Source organism: Sander lucioperca, chromosome 21 (genome assembly GCF_008315115.2).
Source record: "Sander lucioperca isolate FBNREF2018 chromosome 21, SLUC_FBN_1.2, whole genome shotgun sequence".
Lineage (NCBI taxonomy): Eukaryota > Metazoa > Chordata > Actinopteri > Perciformes > Percidae > Sander > Sander lucioperca.
Genome location: NC_050193.1, coordinates 24,115,512 through 24,133,045, shown reverse-complemented (window position 1 = coordinate 24,133,045; position 17,534 = coordinate 24,115,512). Strand labels below are relative to the sequence as shown.

Genomic DNA, 17,534 nt, shown 5'->3' with positions numbered 1-17,534 from the left:
AGAAACAAAACAAAATGAGAAAATGTTATATAAAATGAAATGTCATGTGGACGTTTAAGAACGTATTATCAAAAAGGAACAAGTTCACACAGATGCTCCCTGAGGTGACAAGAGATAAAAACATGCAATATAGACCATAGTGGATCTAAACTAACTGTAAATGTGAGGCAATAACGGTGTCTACAAAAGGCCGGACGTCTCCTTAAACTTAATAATAATGTTAATGTTGAGCTTGGAGCTTACATGATCAGATAATTCTTCTCACAAATGCGCTTTCCACATTTTCATAATCTTAAATGTTACTTTACATTTGTGTGGTTCTTTGAAAGACCCTTTTAATGTCTAACAGAAATATAAGGAAAATGCATCATAGTTGATATTGTACTGTATATGTCAAAGCAGCAACCCAAATAAAAATAGTTTTAATTCTAAGATCACAAAATGTGTGTAATCAACAAGTATACCATTTGTTTTCCATTTATTTTAAAATAGTGTATGCATAACCCAGCACCAAAGAGTAAAACATCACCAGCGTAACTATGAATATGAAAGGAAAAAACTGGGAGGCAGTTGACAGAATTGAGTATTTACAGAGACTTTTTTTTTTATTATTACATTTTTCCTAAAACATCCCCTGTTGTCATCTACTTTGTTGCTTCCCAGTCTTTTACCAACTTAACCCCTATCCCCTCATTTCTGTCAAACACCAGTCCCCTTCATAAAGCCACTACACATAGTTTTTATTGGCGGAGGGGGCAGAGCTATTGCTATAGTACTTGGCGGCTCCACCGGAGCTGCCAGATTTGGGCCTGCTGAAGCAACAGATCAGACCTCCAGCCAGAAGGAGCAGTACGCCGGCCCCCCAGCCCACAAAGATACACGCTCCCAGCTCCTTCTTGTTGGAAGCCTGCACCAGGGGGTTGTTGAAGTCTGTCACAACACTGTTAGCGGACCAGCTGACGGCAATGATTACCAGGAGGCCGGCCAGCAGCATGCCCACCCCGGCCACCAAGCTGATCTTGGGCTTAGCATCTTCGTTCTCTATGCAGGTGGTGAAGTCGGCCCCACAGAATAGGATGAGGAGGCTGAGGCTGGATAACATGCAGCTGATGATGGTCATGGCACGGGCGGCCTGCAGGTCAGAGGGCAACACCAGCAGGGAGTCGTAGTTCTTGCATTGCTGCTGGCCGGTACTCTGCACCACACAGCTTGTCCACAGGCCCTCCTGTGTGCTCTACTCACGCACACACACACACACACACACACACACACACACACACACACACACACACACACACACACTCATTTATCTTTACAGATTCTGTTTTTTTTTTTACACAAAACATATGATGAGCTCATTAAATACGATGCACTGTTATAGTTTAAAATAAACCTGAAAATGTAGCACTTCATCACTCCAATAATCAAAGTTAAAGTTAAAGTTTTCTTGTAAGCTAACAGTATCAGAAATCATCATCTTAGATTTACAGTAGTTGTTCCGTTGTGTTTGTCCTGTATTAAAAGACCTGTCAATCAATATTGCAGTGATAACAGGTTTCAATTCAGTGTTTTAGCGTTGTGTTTTTATTGTACATTTTAGTGATGGGGTTAAAAATATACTTCCAGGAAAGTCAGAAGAATACACTGTATGTTGGGCTTTTAATGTTGGTTTTACATACCTGTCATACCTAATCTCTTCCCATTCATTACCTTTCATAACAGAAGCTTTTCATTACCTGTGCAGTCACGATGTTGGATCCCGTGAAGGAGGACACTTTCCAGAGTGGGACAGCGCAGCATACAATGACCCCGATCAGGCCAAAGACGCAGAGGGCCACACATACAATCTGAACTCCAACAGATCCCATTCTGTAAAAGGACAAGAAGAAGGGACAAATCAGAGGCATGAGGGTGATAATTACAGCTCTTCACATGATTTCACTACTTGCGTTTTTTATTCTACCTCCAACTTAATCTTAATCTTAATGTTTTTGTTTTTGTAATTCGGTTTTTCTCTCAACAACTTTACATCCCAAACCATCTGATGAGGGACGAGGCCTTTTTTTTATTTGGCTCTCCCAAGATCTTAGATTTCTACCTTTTCTTCTACTTACATGCTAAAAAATGTGTTTACTTTTGTTTCATTGTTCATATGATTAACTTTAAGATAAATCAAATTTCTAGTACTGACACGTAAGTTCTGTGCTGTTAAAACTCTTCCTGTTTTCCTCCTTTGGGTAGAGAGGAGGAGTTGTTAAATCTCCTTCGCTGATCCAACATGTAAGAACCATTTATGTTGATCTGTGGGGTTTTTGTGATCACATAGCTGAACACATACTCAGACTCTCTCTGACAGGCCTTTACAGGATTGTGTTGCCTAAGGCTACATTTTAAAACACAGTCGTGTCCCGACAAGCCCTGGCTTCCTGGACCTCCACCCAGCACTGGCTGAACCACTCCCTCAAATCTTTTTACTTGGAAAATCTTATTTAGTTTAGGGGTCACTTTATGATTCAATTTTATACAGATGAAAATTAAAGTTTGAGTAAAGAAGGTGGGAGGAAAACGGGCTCACACCTGGCAGGTTAACTATGAAGAACGATGCAAATTCTTTGCACGAAAAGTGATGCAGTTTAAAAAAGTACTTTTGATCCTCTTAAACTGCATCTTTTAATTAATTATAAATATTAGATTGAATGTTTTAATAGTTTTGATTGCTTTATTCAAATAGATAGTATGTTTTGATAGGGGAAAAATGAAAACAAAAATAACAAAATTTAAACTTCAAAGAAAATAAATTCAGGTGCTAAAACTAAATGAAATATCTAAATAAATGAAACGCATTCTTATATTCCATCTAGATATATGTTTATTTTTTTCGCCTATAAAAAGGTTTTCAACTAATCCCTAATCCTTTGATCCTCTGTCATTTCAAGCTTTTGCAGAATCATATCTCTTTTCAAAGCTCACAGTACACATGAATAAAAAGTGGATAAAAAAAGATGCATACCCTTTAATATGTGTCCTCTGAACTTGAAGGGAAAATTGAAAAGTTAGTATTTCTTTAGATTCTTCCTTTATTCCTGCCTGCACGTTGTTTTGAAGATGCTGTTTTCGGATGTACAAGTGTTGTGCAGAGACCTTCTAAAATAGTGGGGTATTTGTAGAGGAATGTAAGGTGTGGGGTGGGGTTGTGCTTGAATGGGAGTACATAGGAGGGAAGGATCTCAAAACCAGACTGGACTTGTCCTATATGTATGTTTCCCTCTCTTTTTCCACCTTAGACCTGCTGTGGAGCTCAGAGGAGTTCTCACTTAACTCACCGCTGTAGATAAACCTCAGGGTTTCCAGGGAAAATATTTTATCATGTCTTAGCATGTTCAAAGTTGATCTAAAATCATACAGAGAGTTTTGTTGTTGTGATTACCGTGATGATTCTGAGTGACTCATTTTGGTTGTATCACAGGTTGCAAGAAATGGAGTCATAGATGACCGCAGATTTTTCTCTCTATGCTCCCAGTCCATACAACTAGATACCGCCCAGGCTACCACCTGCACATCCCAGATCACCCCCCCTGCACCTACCTCTGTCGAAACTGTGATGACGAATGTAAGGAGACTAATTTAGGAAATCGAGACAGAGTTGTTTTAGGAATTTTGTGCAAGATAATAAGTGGGGTTTCATGGATCATGGGAAGGAAAGAATATGAGGAAATGAAAAGGAATGTTGTGAAACCAAAAAGTGTAGCCTCTATTAACACATTCAGAAATATGCAGACATAGTGACACACAATGTTTTGGTTTGCATAATATACCAATATACCAATTTAGATTTTATTTTGGAAGATGGTTAAGTGATGGAGCGGCACACAGAGAATGTAGATGCTGTACATGAATTGTAATGTGTTCTGCAAGGAGGAATTTAATTGTAATTTCATAAGACTAATCCTAACAATGAGGAGCTATTTGTGCTACTATTTTGTGGTTTTACTACACTTTTGTAGTACATCATCTATTTTGAATTTGTTCAGTGTCCAGTGGAGTTCTTCTACCCCTTCTACTTAGTTAAGTCAAAGTAATACTCAATAAGTTCTATTACAAGTAAAACTTCTACATTGAAAATATTACTTAAGTAATAGTACAGAAGTGCAAAATAAAATTTAAAAAGTATTAAAAGTAAACATACTTATAATGCAGAAATATATCATACTGTATATTACATTATTGTATTATTGTTGTTATTATTATTATTTAATACAATAATAGGTTTTACTGCCAATTGGTCAAGGTGGAGGTTGAGGTAATTTTCACTATTTCATATACTGTTGGGTAGTTTAATCTATAAAAATTCTTCACATTTTTTAAACTCATATGTTTTGAATGTAAAATCTTAATCTGTAAAAATATATATAGAATTAAAGATGTCAGATAAATGTAGTGGAGTAGAAATATAATATTTTTCCTCCAGTATAAAGTAGCATGACATTGAAATACTGAAGTAAAGTACAAGTACCTCAAATTTGAACTTAAGTATATTTAACTAGTTACACATACATGCTATTAAAACAAATTGTAAGATTGGTCATTAGGTTCTTGTTTTCTGTAATCTTTATTTAATGACAGATGTGGTAACATGACCAGGAAGAATGAAATGTACTTGTTTTGTCGAAATGTAGCTATCAATCCCACAGACGCTTGGGTGGGGTCCATCAACACAAATTCAGTTAAATTACACTTTTTTTTTTAAACCCACAGAACGTTATTTTAGTCAAAATTTTAGTTTTCAGTGATGCTAATTAACTACAGGGAATGTGTTTAAAATGATGCACCAATAAGTTTTTTTTTCTTTCTTTGTTCCATCCAATCTATGGCCTCAAAATTTATTCGGCAAACCCATTTTGAGTCTGAATAAAACCTAAAACTATGAGCCTCCAAAAGGTGTTTATTACAGATCTTTTGTGTTAGATTTTCTTTTACTGTACAGGTGTGGGCAGGTCCGACGTAAGCGGTGAATGGTATTTTTAGGTTTTGACCTATTTTATACAGTTTATGGTTTAGACATAGAAATAGAATGAGATGGTTTTACACTGCAGTTCCATTTGCAAACACTCCGTGGCACACTTTGACCCCTCACTTCCATCTCATGCTGTCGTAAACAACTGGGGGAGGCGGTTAAGTGACGTGCCAGTATGCGTCCAATCAAATGCGACAATTCGGGTTCTAAATTGAAAAATGGACCAATCATATTCTGAGAAACGTGTGAAGAGCTCGGTTTGATTCAGCCTCTTACGTTACCGTAGACACTTCGGTAGACACGGCCCTCTTTTAAAGTTCCTGGGGGAAGAGTGGAGGGACCCGGACAAGCCGAAGGAAAGGGGCCAAGCTTGAGCAAGGGGATACATATTTACACATTACTCACCCCCAGGAGGACTCGCGTATAACCGAACAACCGACAAGGTTCGGGGACATTCTATGTGTTTACAAGTTATATTAGCCACATAGCTAACGATAGCTAACTAGCTAGCCGTTCAGTTTTGATGCTGCTAGCTAGCTAGCTAGTTCATATGTCGCTTACGTTACTTTGCTAGTAGCTAGCTACCTAGCGAGCTTGGTTAGCTCAAGCTCGCATAAGCTCATTCATTGTTTTAGTCTGCAAACATTGCTCGATTAGCTAGTGCGAGGCCCTCGTTTGCTAACCAATGTGAGTTCAAACGTAGCTATATTGCGAGTAACTGTCAGTGTCTGTCTTTTTCTTTCTGTTCTTGAAATCTAGCTAAGGTGCAACACGGAAAACCAAGGTCTTGACTACCCGAGAACGTCAGAAAATAAAGAAAATGGCGGAGCCAGACAAATTAAACATCGACTCTATAATTCAGCGTCTCTTGGAAGGTGAGGAGGACCAAACCCACTGTGTAGCAATGTACTTAATTTAATCGATATCTTGGTATGTGGTAGAGAAATGTGTATTGTATATATCGGGTAAGTCGGCTGAAGTTAAAGGTAAGCACGGTCTAGTAGCATACTTGAGATTGCTATGCTCTCAGACTCGATGGTTGGATGCCAACCCTGCTCTTTACATGTTGTTTAGCTAACGTTAGTAACGCTATTTAATCGGTCTTTTTTATCATAGCCATCCTTTTCTGTTTTCATCAGCGATACATACGTACTACCGTGTAGTCTGCAAATGAAGGGGACATAGGTGACGTTACAGAGTAAAGTAGCACGAACAAGGAGGAACATCACACACATTTTACTTAAATTACACCTTCTCAAACATTAACGTTACTGGTTTAGGATTATGGTTTTTAATTAATGTATTTGCTTTTCATCGAGGAGGTACTTGTATTTCAGCTCAGAATAAGAGAAATGCCCTGCTCTGAATAACTGCTGTTATTAGTTGGAGGATTTGAGAGTGGCTATTTGCAATATGGCAGTGAGGGATTACTCTGACTTGTAGATGTTTACGTTCTTGGACACTGGCTTAACATTACTGTAAGAACAGTCTTGTAATAGTTTTTTCCTACCCCATTTGTAGCCCCTTCCCACCAGAGCTTCTCAGTTGCATGGATGCAGTGTTGTTGTCCTTTCTGTTTTACAGTTGAGGATCTGATTACAATTTGCAGCCACAACCTTCCCAGAGTGACTTGTTAATAAGGTGTTGAAACAAAGATGCTTTGATTAGCACATGCTCACCCTAATACTGTGTGAAACTGCTGTTTGGCCTCCTTGGCTGCTCCACTGCTGTTTTTGAAGCAATATATAGACTGCCTACATTATTTATTTTACATCTTAGTTCTCCCTGATAAATATAACTTATTTGTTATTGCATATGTTAGGATAGTTTTAAAAGTATTTTTTTAGTTGTAACTGTAAACATTTTGGCATATGATTCAAGTTGTGGAAAATGTGTTAGAATGTTTTTTCAAAAAAGAAACTTGAGACATTTTTAGGCAGAGATGGAGTGATTGGTAATCTGTATTGGCTCTACAAATCTGACAGAAATCTTTGCTCCAATGCCAACTGTATACAATGTGTAGAGACAGATTTGTTATGGTTGGAGTTGCTTGTGTGTGAGGGAAAGCAGGGCTGTTTTGTCTTCACATCCACATGACGATTGGGTAACAGGAGACCTGAGGATATCAAATACAAGCATCATTTTGTTCAGACCCGACTGTACAGTTCATCTAAAGCACAAAATATAAGGTTGTGGCCTCTTTAGATGTCCTTGTGAGGCAAATGCGCTGTGTGGAAATTATGCCTCCTTCACACGTACACTTATGTGTTTCCCCCATGGAACTCTTGGTATACAGACATCTTTGTTTGACTGTTTCACAAAAGCAACATCACGTATGTTGCTTAGTGGTCGTGTGGCCTCTACCAAATGTGATTCATAAAAAATGTGCCTTAAGTCATGGTATCAGAAGCTATTTTGGGTTTGGAAGTTGGGTGCAGAAAATTGTCCAAGACCTAACACTGTTAATATTTTTGTCCTTATCCCTCAGTTTATGTACATTCTTAAATATAGGCCCTTCGTGATCGGCCTAAACTGAGCTGTTGGAGGTGATTGGGATTATTCACAAATATACATGTGCAGTCATTGTGCCTCCAGGGAGTTTGACTTTGACTGTGGACCCTGTCTATCTGCAGGGCTGTGTTTTGTACATGGATTGTTATACTTGGGCCGTGACAAGGTTGTCTGCCAAACGCAGGGGAAGACAAACAAGCATGATAGTGGCAGTATTTATATCCTCTTATGTAACTCACTTGACTTTTTATCGGCATTGTGGTTTCATTACTGAGAATAACCACTCACCAGTTAATATTACTGTTGTGTTGGTCTACTCTGTTCAAGGCTAGTGAAGAATACTTGTCTCACTGCAGGTGCTGCATCAAAAGATTGATAAATTATATTCCACACCAGAGGGCTATTTCACAAAAGCAGAATTCAGAAATCCAGGAAACGGATAAAGAAGGCTTGACCTAGTCTAATCAGTGCATCCTGGCTTCATGTGTTTCACGTTGGCCAAGCCAAGTTGAGGAGGTGCTACTAGGTCAAGCCAGGTGTAAGTAATTAAAATTATTGAGCGTTCACATCTTTCTTCAACAGACTACAAAGTCAATCACAGATTTACTGATGCTGAAATGAAGAAGAGGTGTTCCGCTCAGTGTTTCCTTTAGGATTTTTTTTTTTAGCAGTGGGGGCAGGTCCGAATGCGACTCGCGTGCCAGCTCGCGGTGTGAAGCGCATGTCCGCGAAATTCTCCGACTTGCACTCTAATAATGCAGCCCTATTTCTGATACCGTGGGGGGCAGAAATGTTAACGTGGGTGGCCGCCACGGTCAAATCAACATAGAGGAAACACTGGTTCCGCTTATTTAACAACCAGTGAGCAACAGCTTTTAATGGAAGCTTACGAGTAAGTAAAGCATATCATTTGTAAAAAAAGGGAACACGGCAGCTGGAATAAAACAGTGAGAAAAAGTGTGTTAGACAATTAGCTGACTGACTTAATGTATTAGAATAGACTAACCACTTAAGTGACACAGTCATAGTTATACCATTCGTTGAGTTACTTAAATGGCATAACTTAAGTTACTGAATTTGAGAGCATTGTATAATTGTGAAACCTAATGCCCCAAAAATGCCAAATAAAAAACACATGCACATGGAAGATTAACATACATTAATCTTTATTGTTAAGGAATACATAAAAAAACAATAAATAACCTAACAACGTGTTGGTCTCTGACCAATCTGCTATTGTTGTATTGTCATAGAAACGCATGTTTAGGACTCTATATATTGTCCTTATCACTGACTTCATTGAAAAGACCTTTGCATTGATAAAGTTATCAACCATTTCTAATCATATCAACAACTGCAATAATATATTCATCAAACTTTGAACAACAATATGAAAAGCAGTCTTTATAATAACATAATAATAAGTAAAATGTATTTATAGAGCACTTATCACAGATAAAAATCACAGTGCTTTACATAAATCATACCAGATGATAACATTAAAAACACAATACACAATTAAAATAAAGTGCAGACAGGTCAACCAAAAGCCTGTTTAAATGGGTAAGTCTTTAACTGATTTAACTGAGCCCACAGAAAAGCAGACTGTAAGGGTGGAGGCGAAGCATTCCAGTCTCAGTGCTACTGACTCAGAAGATCGATCACCACGGGTCTTAAGCCGGGTGTGTGGAACAGTCAGTAGATTTAACATAGTAGACCTTAGAGAGTAAGCTGACAAATATGGTTGCAGTAGCTCCGCTACATATGCAGGTGCCTAACCATGCAATAATCTGTATCTGAGAGTGAGAATTTTGAACTGAATCCTATATTAAACAGGGAGCCAGTGAAGAGACTTGAGATCAGGTGATGTTGCGGCAGCATTCTGGATTAACTGAAGGCGAACAAGAGCAGACATACAGTGCATTACAATAGTCAATGCGAGATGAGATAAATGCATGTAAAAGCATCTGAAGTTCAGCATTTGAAACTACAGATCTCAGATTTCTAATATTTCTTAAGTGGGGAAAAAAAGTGGACGGCAGAGGAAAGAGGCCCAATACATTGCCTGATTGTGGGGACGACCTTTTCTGGAGCAACAACCAGAACCTCAATGTAACGACTATCACATAAATAATTAAAACAACAATGGCCACAATGTTCAAATAATAACTGTAGTTAACTGAATAAAAATATGAACCTGTGGTATTTTAATGCAGGCTAATTAAAAACAAGGCACAAATGCATTGGAGTGACTGCTGACTTAACAGAAAAGGCACCAAGGTTAATCAAGCCTGCTTTTAGTCTGGTCTGGAGCACGCTAGTTGCACTGAATAAATCTCCATTGTAATTTACGTGCCACTACTTTCATGAAACCGAGTCATGGCTAAATTCAGCCAGGATAACTGGAAAATCCCGGCTAAATCCGCTATCTAGGTTTTGTGAAATAGCCCCCAGCTCAGTCTCTTATGGCCACAACAAGGTAACCCTCAAGCTTGCTAACTGTGTTTTGAGACCAAACCAATTAAATGTGTTTGGATAATGAGCAGTTTCAATTGGATTACTTGCGTAGATCTAGAGCTTCACTTAGCTCTGGGAGTGTGTGTTGCTAATGCATGTCTGGAGAGCGTGACATCACATAAGCTCAGCCAGAACACCCAGCACTGAGTCAGGAGTGCTGGACCAAACCAACTGTTGATTCCAGCACTCTCGGCACCCCAATGGCTTTTCTGTTGTGCTGGTCCAGCTCTTTGTTTTCTGCCCCCTGATCAGCGTAGTGGAAAGCCTTTTGTCTGTATCCCTCACGATAAGCTCACTGTTGCCCACTGGCTATGTGGCTAACTTTGGAGTAAGCTCTGTCGGGGCTTAGCCCTCTGTAATCCAGGTTTAAAGTGAAGAGCAGCACTGCAGTATTTACTGTTTAAGGCCTTGCTTTTATTTTCTGCTTCAACTGCCATTATTTTAGATCTATTTGTTGAGGTCTACTCGCCTCCCTCTCCAAGTGCTTTGCAAGCACTATTTAAACAATCTGTTTTACTGAAAGAGATGGTTTGATTAAGTGCCAGGTTCTCTGCTTGTAACAACCATACACAAGGAGTGAAGGACATCTGTGATTTCCTCAAGTGATGGTTGGACACTAAACTTGAACACTGTACCACTGTTTCCTTATGTATACAAGTAAATGTTTGACAATTATCAGCAATTATTTTTCTGTGATTTGTGAGATTTTAATTCCCAAGTTGTTCACATGTAATTTAATCCTGCTTTGTGTAAGTGATGTGATGCCAATAATTGTATAATAACTGTAATCACTTAACTCACGAATTTTAGATACCACAAGTTATTGGTGTTTTGTGTTGCATTTTCCCTGGTACATGAAATCAGTAGAGTATTCACATGGAAACTGTTTGACCAATCACTGGAAAACTGTCTGAGTCACAAATGTTTCTTTCGTGCACACAGCGATTGTTGGCTCTCTGCTACACAGTTTTCATCAGAGACGAAAGCGTTTTCAACACAAAGGAAACCTGCAAGTGAAATGAAATGGCATGTGGTACATGAAGATTGAATCTGATTTGTTTGAATGCTGCTCTCTTGGCATTAGTATTAAACTTTGGTTTATGGGGTCAAACTGGTTTCTTGTAATAAAGTAGGGTATATTTGAAACAAGTTCTAGTTAAGTGCTTAATAGTTAACAATTTGAAATTGGTTTTAGTTTTCAATGTTCAACTGGAATATCTTGTTTATGGAATGGGGAACTGCCATGAGTAATTGTGATCTCAGTATTGACCAAGCAGCTATCATTTAAGACGTACGTGTGTAGCTTTGCCTCTGAATGAGCTTGTTGTTTTGCCAATAGTAGGAGGTACAAATCTAGTTTGATAGTTCTGTTATCACCCTTTGATTGTTTGGCAGTTAAAGGTGAAAGCTTTTGTCTGAGATATTTAGTAGTCTGTTAACTGGTGAACACCCAACAACAACAACAACTACACGCACACAAGCTCTGTTCACACCCAGCATTAAAATGAATACGTACATTACCTGTTCTGTAGGCCGTGACAGAATTTGTTGGGTGGAAGGGAGACTCCTCATTGGTAGGATTGTACAGTTTGTCTGCTTTTGCACCAAGCAACCCATCTAGGAACGGGTGAATCTGTCAGTGATACAAACAAACCAGATCCAAACTCCATCAGGGGCAGTCTTGCGTAAAGCTGCTGTCAACACACAGTTGCTGAGATATAGTCGCATGGCATCACGTATGCCCTACGGTTGGCATGTCAATGTGCAAGTGTGCAACTTTTTAGAATTTGAGGATGCCTGTGAGACTACCTACTCTTTTTTTTTTTTCGAGGTATTTTTCTGTCGCTGTCATTCACATTGCACTCCTACCTTTTCTAGCACTTGAGCCATGACACAGTGTGTATTTTTTTTTTTAAGATAAATAATTTGTCAGGAAAATAAACGGGTTCCTTTTTAAGTCTTTATCATGATTTGTGTTTGGCTCCATTGAGTGTGTGGTTAAGTGTGAAAAACCATGACAGTGAGAGACTTGACAAACATGCTGCATTCTCCAGATATCATCAGTGAAAGAAGCTGGATGCCAGCAACATAAAGTAATCTTCATTATTACATATACATAATACAGTGTTTTTTTTGTTTTTTTTAACGACTGGTTTCCTTTGCCTTATTTTTGATTATAAAGTGTTATTACAGCCCATGGCGTGTCAGTGTTTCTCACAGAATTAGAGAGTTATGAAGTTGTATTTTATGATGTTAATAACATTCTGATTTGTTTTTCAATGACCCATCTTGTGATTTTCTTTTCTTCATGTCACTCTTTTTCACTGTCAATTTTCTTTCAAACTTTATTTTTTGTTTAAAGATCGGTCATTGCTGAGGGGTTTGAGGGGAGGGGGCAAGGATAGTGTGATTTCCATAATAATCAAGCAAGCAATGAAATAAGAATTTACCTATTTCAAATATTAAAGCTTTAGTGCGTAACTTTTTGATAATGAACGTCCGTTACATTCAAGCCATTGCCATATGAGGTGCTACAAAGCTAATTAAGACTATCAGCTCCACACAACTCTCTCTGTATGTCTCAGTATGGCTATGTTCAGAAGATTGTGGCATCCGGTGACTTTCGCGCGCAGAAACTCGCGTTAAGATAATTCCCTCTTCTGAAAAGTCCATATTTTTTTTTTTAATCCTCCGTTTCCTCCTTGGCTACTAGCAACTGCGTGGAGGAGGGGTGGGGACTGTGCGTGATCACGGAAGGCTTGTAGCATGTGGTTTTGTCATTACTTAGAATTCCTCATGGGGGTGACAAAACTACGCACTATAGCTTTAAAAAGTAGAAAATCAATATGTGGCGGGCTGCCAAAAATAAATCAATTTGTGGGAATCATTGCATGTCATTCTGTGTTTCTTAACTGTGCATATGAAGAGAGTCCAAATTATGCGTTTGCAATGTCTGTGCAGCAGCTACATCAGCTAGAAGGGGGAAGTGGCTTTCATGTTTTTCTACTAGCTTGGTTTTGAACTGTCACCTAAGCAGAAAGCTGTGCCTTTGAGGCTGATGACGTCAGACTAGTTTCCATTGATCAGGTTTTCTCAGATGCTGCATCTCTGTGCAATCTGCACAGACTCCTCTTGTTGTATTGTAGATTCTGTGTTAGTAACTTCTTTTTTTTTTTACAAAATTTAGTATACAATGTATAATAAACCTCTAAGTAATGGCTGACTGAAGTGGCTGTTAGACTAGACTGCCAACAGAATTTGCCAGCATTTGGCTGGTGGGAGGTGTTTACCTCCCAGTTTGGTGGTCTGGCTTAAAATCTGAAGATCACGTTTCATTGCAGCAACCTATGTCCTGCGTTCAGACTTTTTTTTTTACAGCTCTCAGCAAAAGGTTCTTATCTTCTATGAAACGCCTGTCCCTTATCTTTTACTTTTTCAGTCAAGGGCTCTCGACCGGGGAAGAATGTCCAACTGACAGAGGGTGAGATCCGTGGCCTTTGCCTAAAGTCCCGTGAAATCTTCCTGAGCCAGCCAATCCTGCTTGAACTAGAAGCTCCCCTCAAAATCTGTGGTGAGTTTTAATGTAGTGGTCAATGAGTTCCAACAATGCATCAAGAAGACAAAGTGTGAAATACCATGAAGTCATAAAGAGGTTACACTGCAGACGGACTCTGATGCAAGAGAAGATAATCACCTGAGATTTTGTTTATGAGTAACTAGACATTTTGCTCATCTGTAATTGCCAGTTGTATCGTTTGATAAGCAGCTACACCCAGCAGTGAAAGTATGGTGTTTTTATTGCGCTCCTCTGCTGCCCTCTGCAGGTGATGTCCATGGTCAGTACTATGATCTGCTCCGACTGTTTGAATATGGAGGCTTCCCCCCAGAAAGCAACTACCTGTTCCTGGGTGACTATGTAGACAGAGGGAAGCAGTCACTGGAGACGATCTGCCTGCTTCTAGCCTACAAGATCAAATATCCAGAGAACTTTTTCCTGCTGCGTGGAAACCATGAATGCGCCTCTATTAATCGAATCTACGGATTTTATGACGAGTGTATGTGCAGAGTACTTTTGCAAATAGGAAAAATGTCAAATCTGCTCTCTTGAATGTTGCACTAAGGTCTCATCTGACCTTTTTTTGTTGGTAGGTAAGCGACGGTATAACATTAAGCTGTGGAAGACCTTCACAGACTGCTTCAACTGTTTACCTGTGGCTGCCATTGTAGATGAGAAAATCTTCTGCTGTCATGGAGGTAGGTGTTGTTAATAAAAGATGTTATGAGGATAAGGTGATACACATTGATACACATTGGATAATAAAAACCAGACTAAGATGGGCGTTTGATTTTTCTCCAGGCCTCTCTCCTGATCTTCAGTCTATGGAGCAGATCCGCAGAGTAATGCGACCCACAGACGTACCTGACCAGGGTTTGTTGTGTGACCTGCTGTGGGCTGATCCAGACAAAGATGTGCTGGGCTGGGGTGAAAACGACCGTGGTGTCTCCTTCACATTCGGGGCAGATGTGGTTGCCAAATTTTTGCATAAACACGACATGGACCTAATATGCAGGGCGCATCAGGTAATGTGTAGCCAGGAGGCCTTGTGCCCCTGCCAACTAAAGCTGTGGGATGTGCATTTGTCTTCTGTAAGTTTTTCTGAAAGTGGTGTACTTTTTTTGTAATTATTTTTTTTAGTAACTATTTTTTTAGCTTCATTTCACTATAAATTAACAAGAAAAGTAGGTGATTAGTTTAAATATACCAATACGTAATATTCTTCATCCATCAACCATCCATGTAGACAAGAAGTATAGTAACATTTAGTGCTCCTGTACTCCTGTTTAGTTGAAAATCTGACCCTGTGTTACTTCACTCAACCAACTGGACTAAACGGTACCAACAAGCGAGTCACCGGCTTCAGTTTTATTGCCTGTGGTGTTGACCATCTCATTTCTGTCCCCAGGTGGTAGAAGACGGTTATGAGTTCTTTGCAAAGAGGCAACTTGTCACCTTATTCTCTGCTCCCAACTACTGTGGAGAGTTTGACAACGCCGGTGCCATGATGAGTGTGGATGAGACACTCATGTGCTCCTTTCAGGTGTGTAAAACGGAGCCTTTGTTTGTACTTCTACTTTTGTAATGAAAAAAAATTGTATATCTGCTATGTCTTTTTATTGCGCTGTTCAGGAGTAGCACTCCTGATTTTGCTGTACAATGACACTAAAGACTTTCTATTCTATTTCTATGTATTTTGTATACCAGTATCGAACCAAAATTATACAGTATGGATCATTAATGAATTCTAGTGAATGGAATGTATTTTTCCTTTGTGTTTTTTTTTCTACTTCAAGTGTACCTATAATTAAAGATAAATACTAAAAGTCAGATTGCTTTCTACTGTCAATCATTACAGAGGTTAGTTTGTACGCCTATCAAACTAAATGAGAATTTCTTTGTCTCTCTCGCAGATTCTGAAGCCAGCAGATAAGAAATTGTATCCTTATGGCACAGGAGGAATGGGATCTGGGAGACCGGTCACCCCGCCGCGAAATTCAGCCAAGGCCCCCAAGGCCAAGAAATAACAGCCGCTGGATCCCACTCCCACAACCTGCCACCTTCCTCTCTGCCCAACACTTTTTTTTTTTAAACTTTTTTTCCCCCTCTACCTCCCCAGACTTGTTTTTCTCTTGTCACCATACGGCGACAAAGCAGACAAGTGTCTGGGGATCAATCATGTTTTTTTTCCTCTCTAAAACAATTTTTAACTGTTTGTTTGGCTGTTGGCGTGCTCTTTTTTATGTGTGAGAGTGTGTAAAGAAAGTGAGAATGATACAGAGGAAATTGCTGTATTCTGTATGTATGTTTATTTTTCTTCCTCCTGTACCCTCTGTTCTGTTTTCCTGTTGTAAATATGGGTTCTTGCTCATCTGTGATGTAATGTCAAACCTGGATGCAGGGGAGGAAGGGAAGGGGGAGAGAGAAAGAGAAGCCTTAGCTGTTTATGTTAAGGCCCTGCACTGTTTAATGCTAAACACAAGCTTTTGTACATCGTGTTTTAGAGGTCTGTGTGATGGATGGGTAGGGGGTGGGGGGATGGGCGGATGGGATCAAGTTCCACGGTCAAATGCTAACGGCACATACCACACACACTGGGCGCACAGGTGGATATATGTGCAGGTGAATCTTTGAATGAAATGGATTCACAATGAGATCATTTTTTTTTCTCTTCCCTTTCGAAAACCAATGATTTGAGAACACAGTCATGGATGTGAAATAGTTTCGCTTCAATTTCTTTCTTTTTTTAGATACATGAAACTGACATGAGTTCATTTCCTTTTTTTTCTTGTTTTTAGCTCACTAAAAGTTGAAGATGAATAAAAATAACCATTTATTTGAATCATTCCATCATGCTGATCACTTTGTGTTTGCCATTGCTTTGTCATGTTCGTCAGCAACCTTTGCCATGCATAGTGGCTACGCTTGTCTTTTGAGTGTGGAATTGACCATACAGCAGCTTAAAGAGATGTCTTATGAATTAGACTCACCAAAATGTAAATGCTGGAAAGTGTAATTTTGGGCCAGTTTATACTTCGTTAAAACTAAGTGGCATTTCACACGTTGCTTCAGTGTGATTTAGCAAAAGATGATGATCAGTGACTTTAGGAGAGGACCGCCCAAAGCTGGTCTCAGACTAACTCTTCAATGCAAAATGTATTTTTTTTCAAATGATTGTTGGTTGAATATGAAGTACAAGTAGTTAATGAACTTAGCAGGAAGATTTACAGGGGCAACAAGTGAATGGCTCTGTCACTGAGCTTGTGTTGCTCAATGCCTCACAACACTCCAGAATTTCTCACACATAATACAATATCACCATGTGCTGTTCATGTTCCACAGGTAGACCCCACTATTTATCTGGCATTTAATCTGTAGTGAACTTGAACAGAGTATACTCTAGACGCCTGCTGTACTGAGGAGGAAGTGGCTTAAAGGTTTTCCATATTCTGTGATCAAAGGCAAAACTATCAAAGGGGGATTAGATGGTGAATCATTGCTCTGACCTTTCCAGTTTGAAGTGCTCTGTTTAAGACCACTTCAGTTGAGTCCGTCATAAAAACAAAGAGTGGGCTTATTTTAATCTAAACCCACACTGAATGAGGGTTGCATTGAAGCTACAACTGGAGCACTAAACAGCGGTGTTTGGATGAAACTAAGTAATAGACAGTCCTTTAAACTTGATGGGGAATCAGAGCACAAAATCATTGTTTTACTATAAACATGAAAATATACTTAAGGTAATCATGTACAGTGAATTCCCAGTCAATCTAGCTTAAAGTTTTGGTTGCGACAGGTAATTCCCAGGTGAACAGTTACCACTGTATAGCAATTAGTAAATAATTTTGTATGCTTCTGATAGTGCTGTGTAAATGATATGAGTAAGAGAATTGCAATTGCTTGTGACAGCAATCCTCATTCTGACTCATTTAAAAT

At 39.1% G+C, this 17,534-nt stretch overlaps 2 protein-coding genes across 2 annotated transcripts; one reads left to right on the top strand and one right to left on the bottom strand.

The window, feature by feature from the left end:
* Positions 1–597: 597 nt before the first annotated feature.
* cldni (claudin i) lies at positions 598–3,186 on the bottom strand. Its single transcript, XM_031318826.2, has 3 exons — positions 3,011–3,186; positions 1,737–1,869; positions 598–1,234 (listed from the first exon to the last, which is right to left on the bottom strand). The coding sequence occupies exons 2-3, from the start codon at positions 1,866–1,868 to the stop codon at positions 728–730; spliced, it is 639 nt and encodes a 212-aa protein (XP_031174686.1). The 5' UTR covers position 1,869; positions 3,011–3,186; the 3' UTR covers positions 598–727.
* Positions 3,187–5,189: 2,003 nt separating this feature from the next.
* On the top strand, positions 5,190–16,446 carry ppp1caa (protein phosphatase 1, catalytic subunit, alpha isozyme a). The gene is made up of 8 exons (XM_031318906.2): positions 5,190–5,457; positions 5,774–5,889; positions 13,482–13,613; positions 13,867–14,097; positions 14,192–14,296; positions 14,400–14,623; positions 15,007–15,141; positions 15,512–16,446. The coding sequence occupies exons 2-8, from the start codon at positions 5,835–5,837 to the stop codon at positions 15,623–15,625; spliced, it is 996 nt and encodes a 331-aa protein (XP_031174766.1). The 5' UTR covers positions 5,190–5,457; positions 5,774–5,834; the 3' UTR covers positions 15,626–16,446.
* Positions 16,447–17,534: the final 1,088 nt, after the last annotated feature.

What these genes read in the sequence shown, in the direction of transcription:
- cldni (XM_031318826.2), bottom strand. Translation starts at nt 1,868, where the DNA reads ATGGGATCTGTTGGAGTTCAGATTGTATGTGTGGCCCTCTGCGTCTTT. An exon ending in CCAACATCGTGACTGCACAG is followed by an intron (nt 1,235 to 1,736) that starts GTAATGAAAAGC and finishes GTGCGTGAGTAG; the next exon opens with AGCACACAGGAGGGCCTGTG.
- ppp1caa (XM_031318906.2), top strand. Translation starts at nt 5,835, where the DNA reads ATGGCGGAGCCAGACAAATTAAACATCGACTCTATAATTCAGCGTCTC. An exon ending in AGCTCCCCTCAAAATCTGTG is followed by an intron (nt 13,614 to 13,866) that starts GTGAGTTTTAAT and finishes TGCCCTCTGCAG; the next exon opens with GTGATGTCCATGGTCAGTAC. An exon ending in CTACGGATTTTATGACGAGT is followed by an intron (nt 14,098 to 14,191) that starts GTATGTGCAGAG and finishes TTTTGTTGGTAG; the next exon opens with GTAAGCGACGGTATAACATT.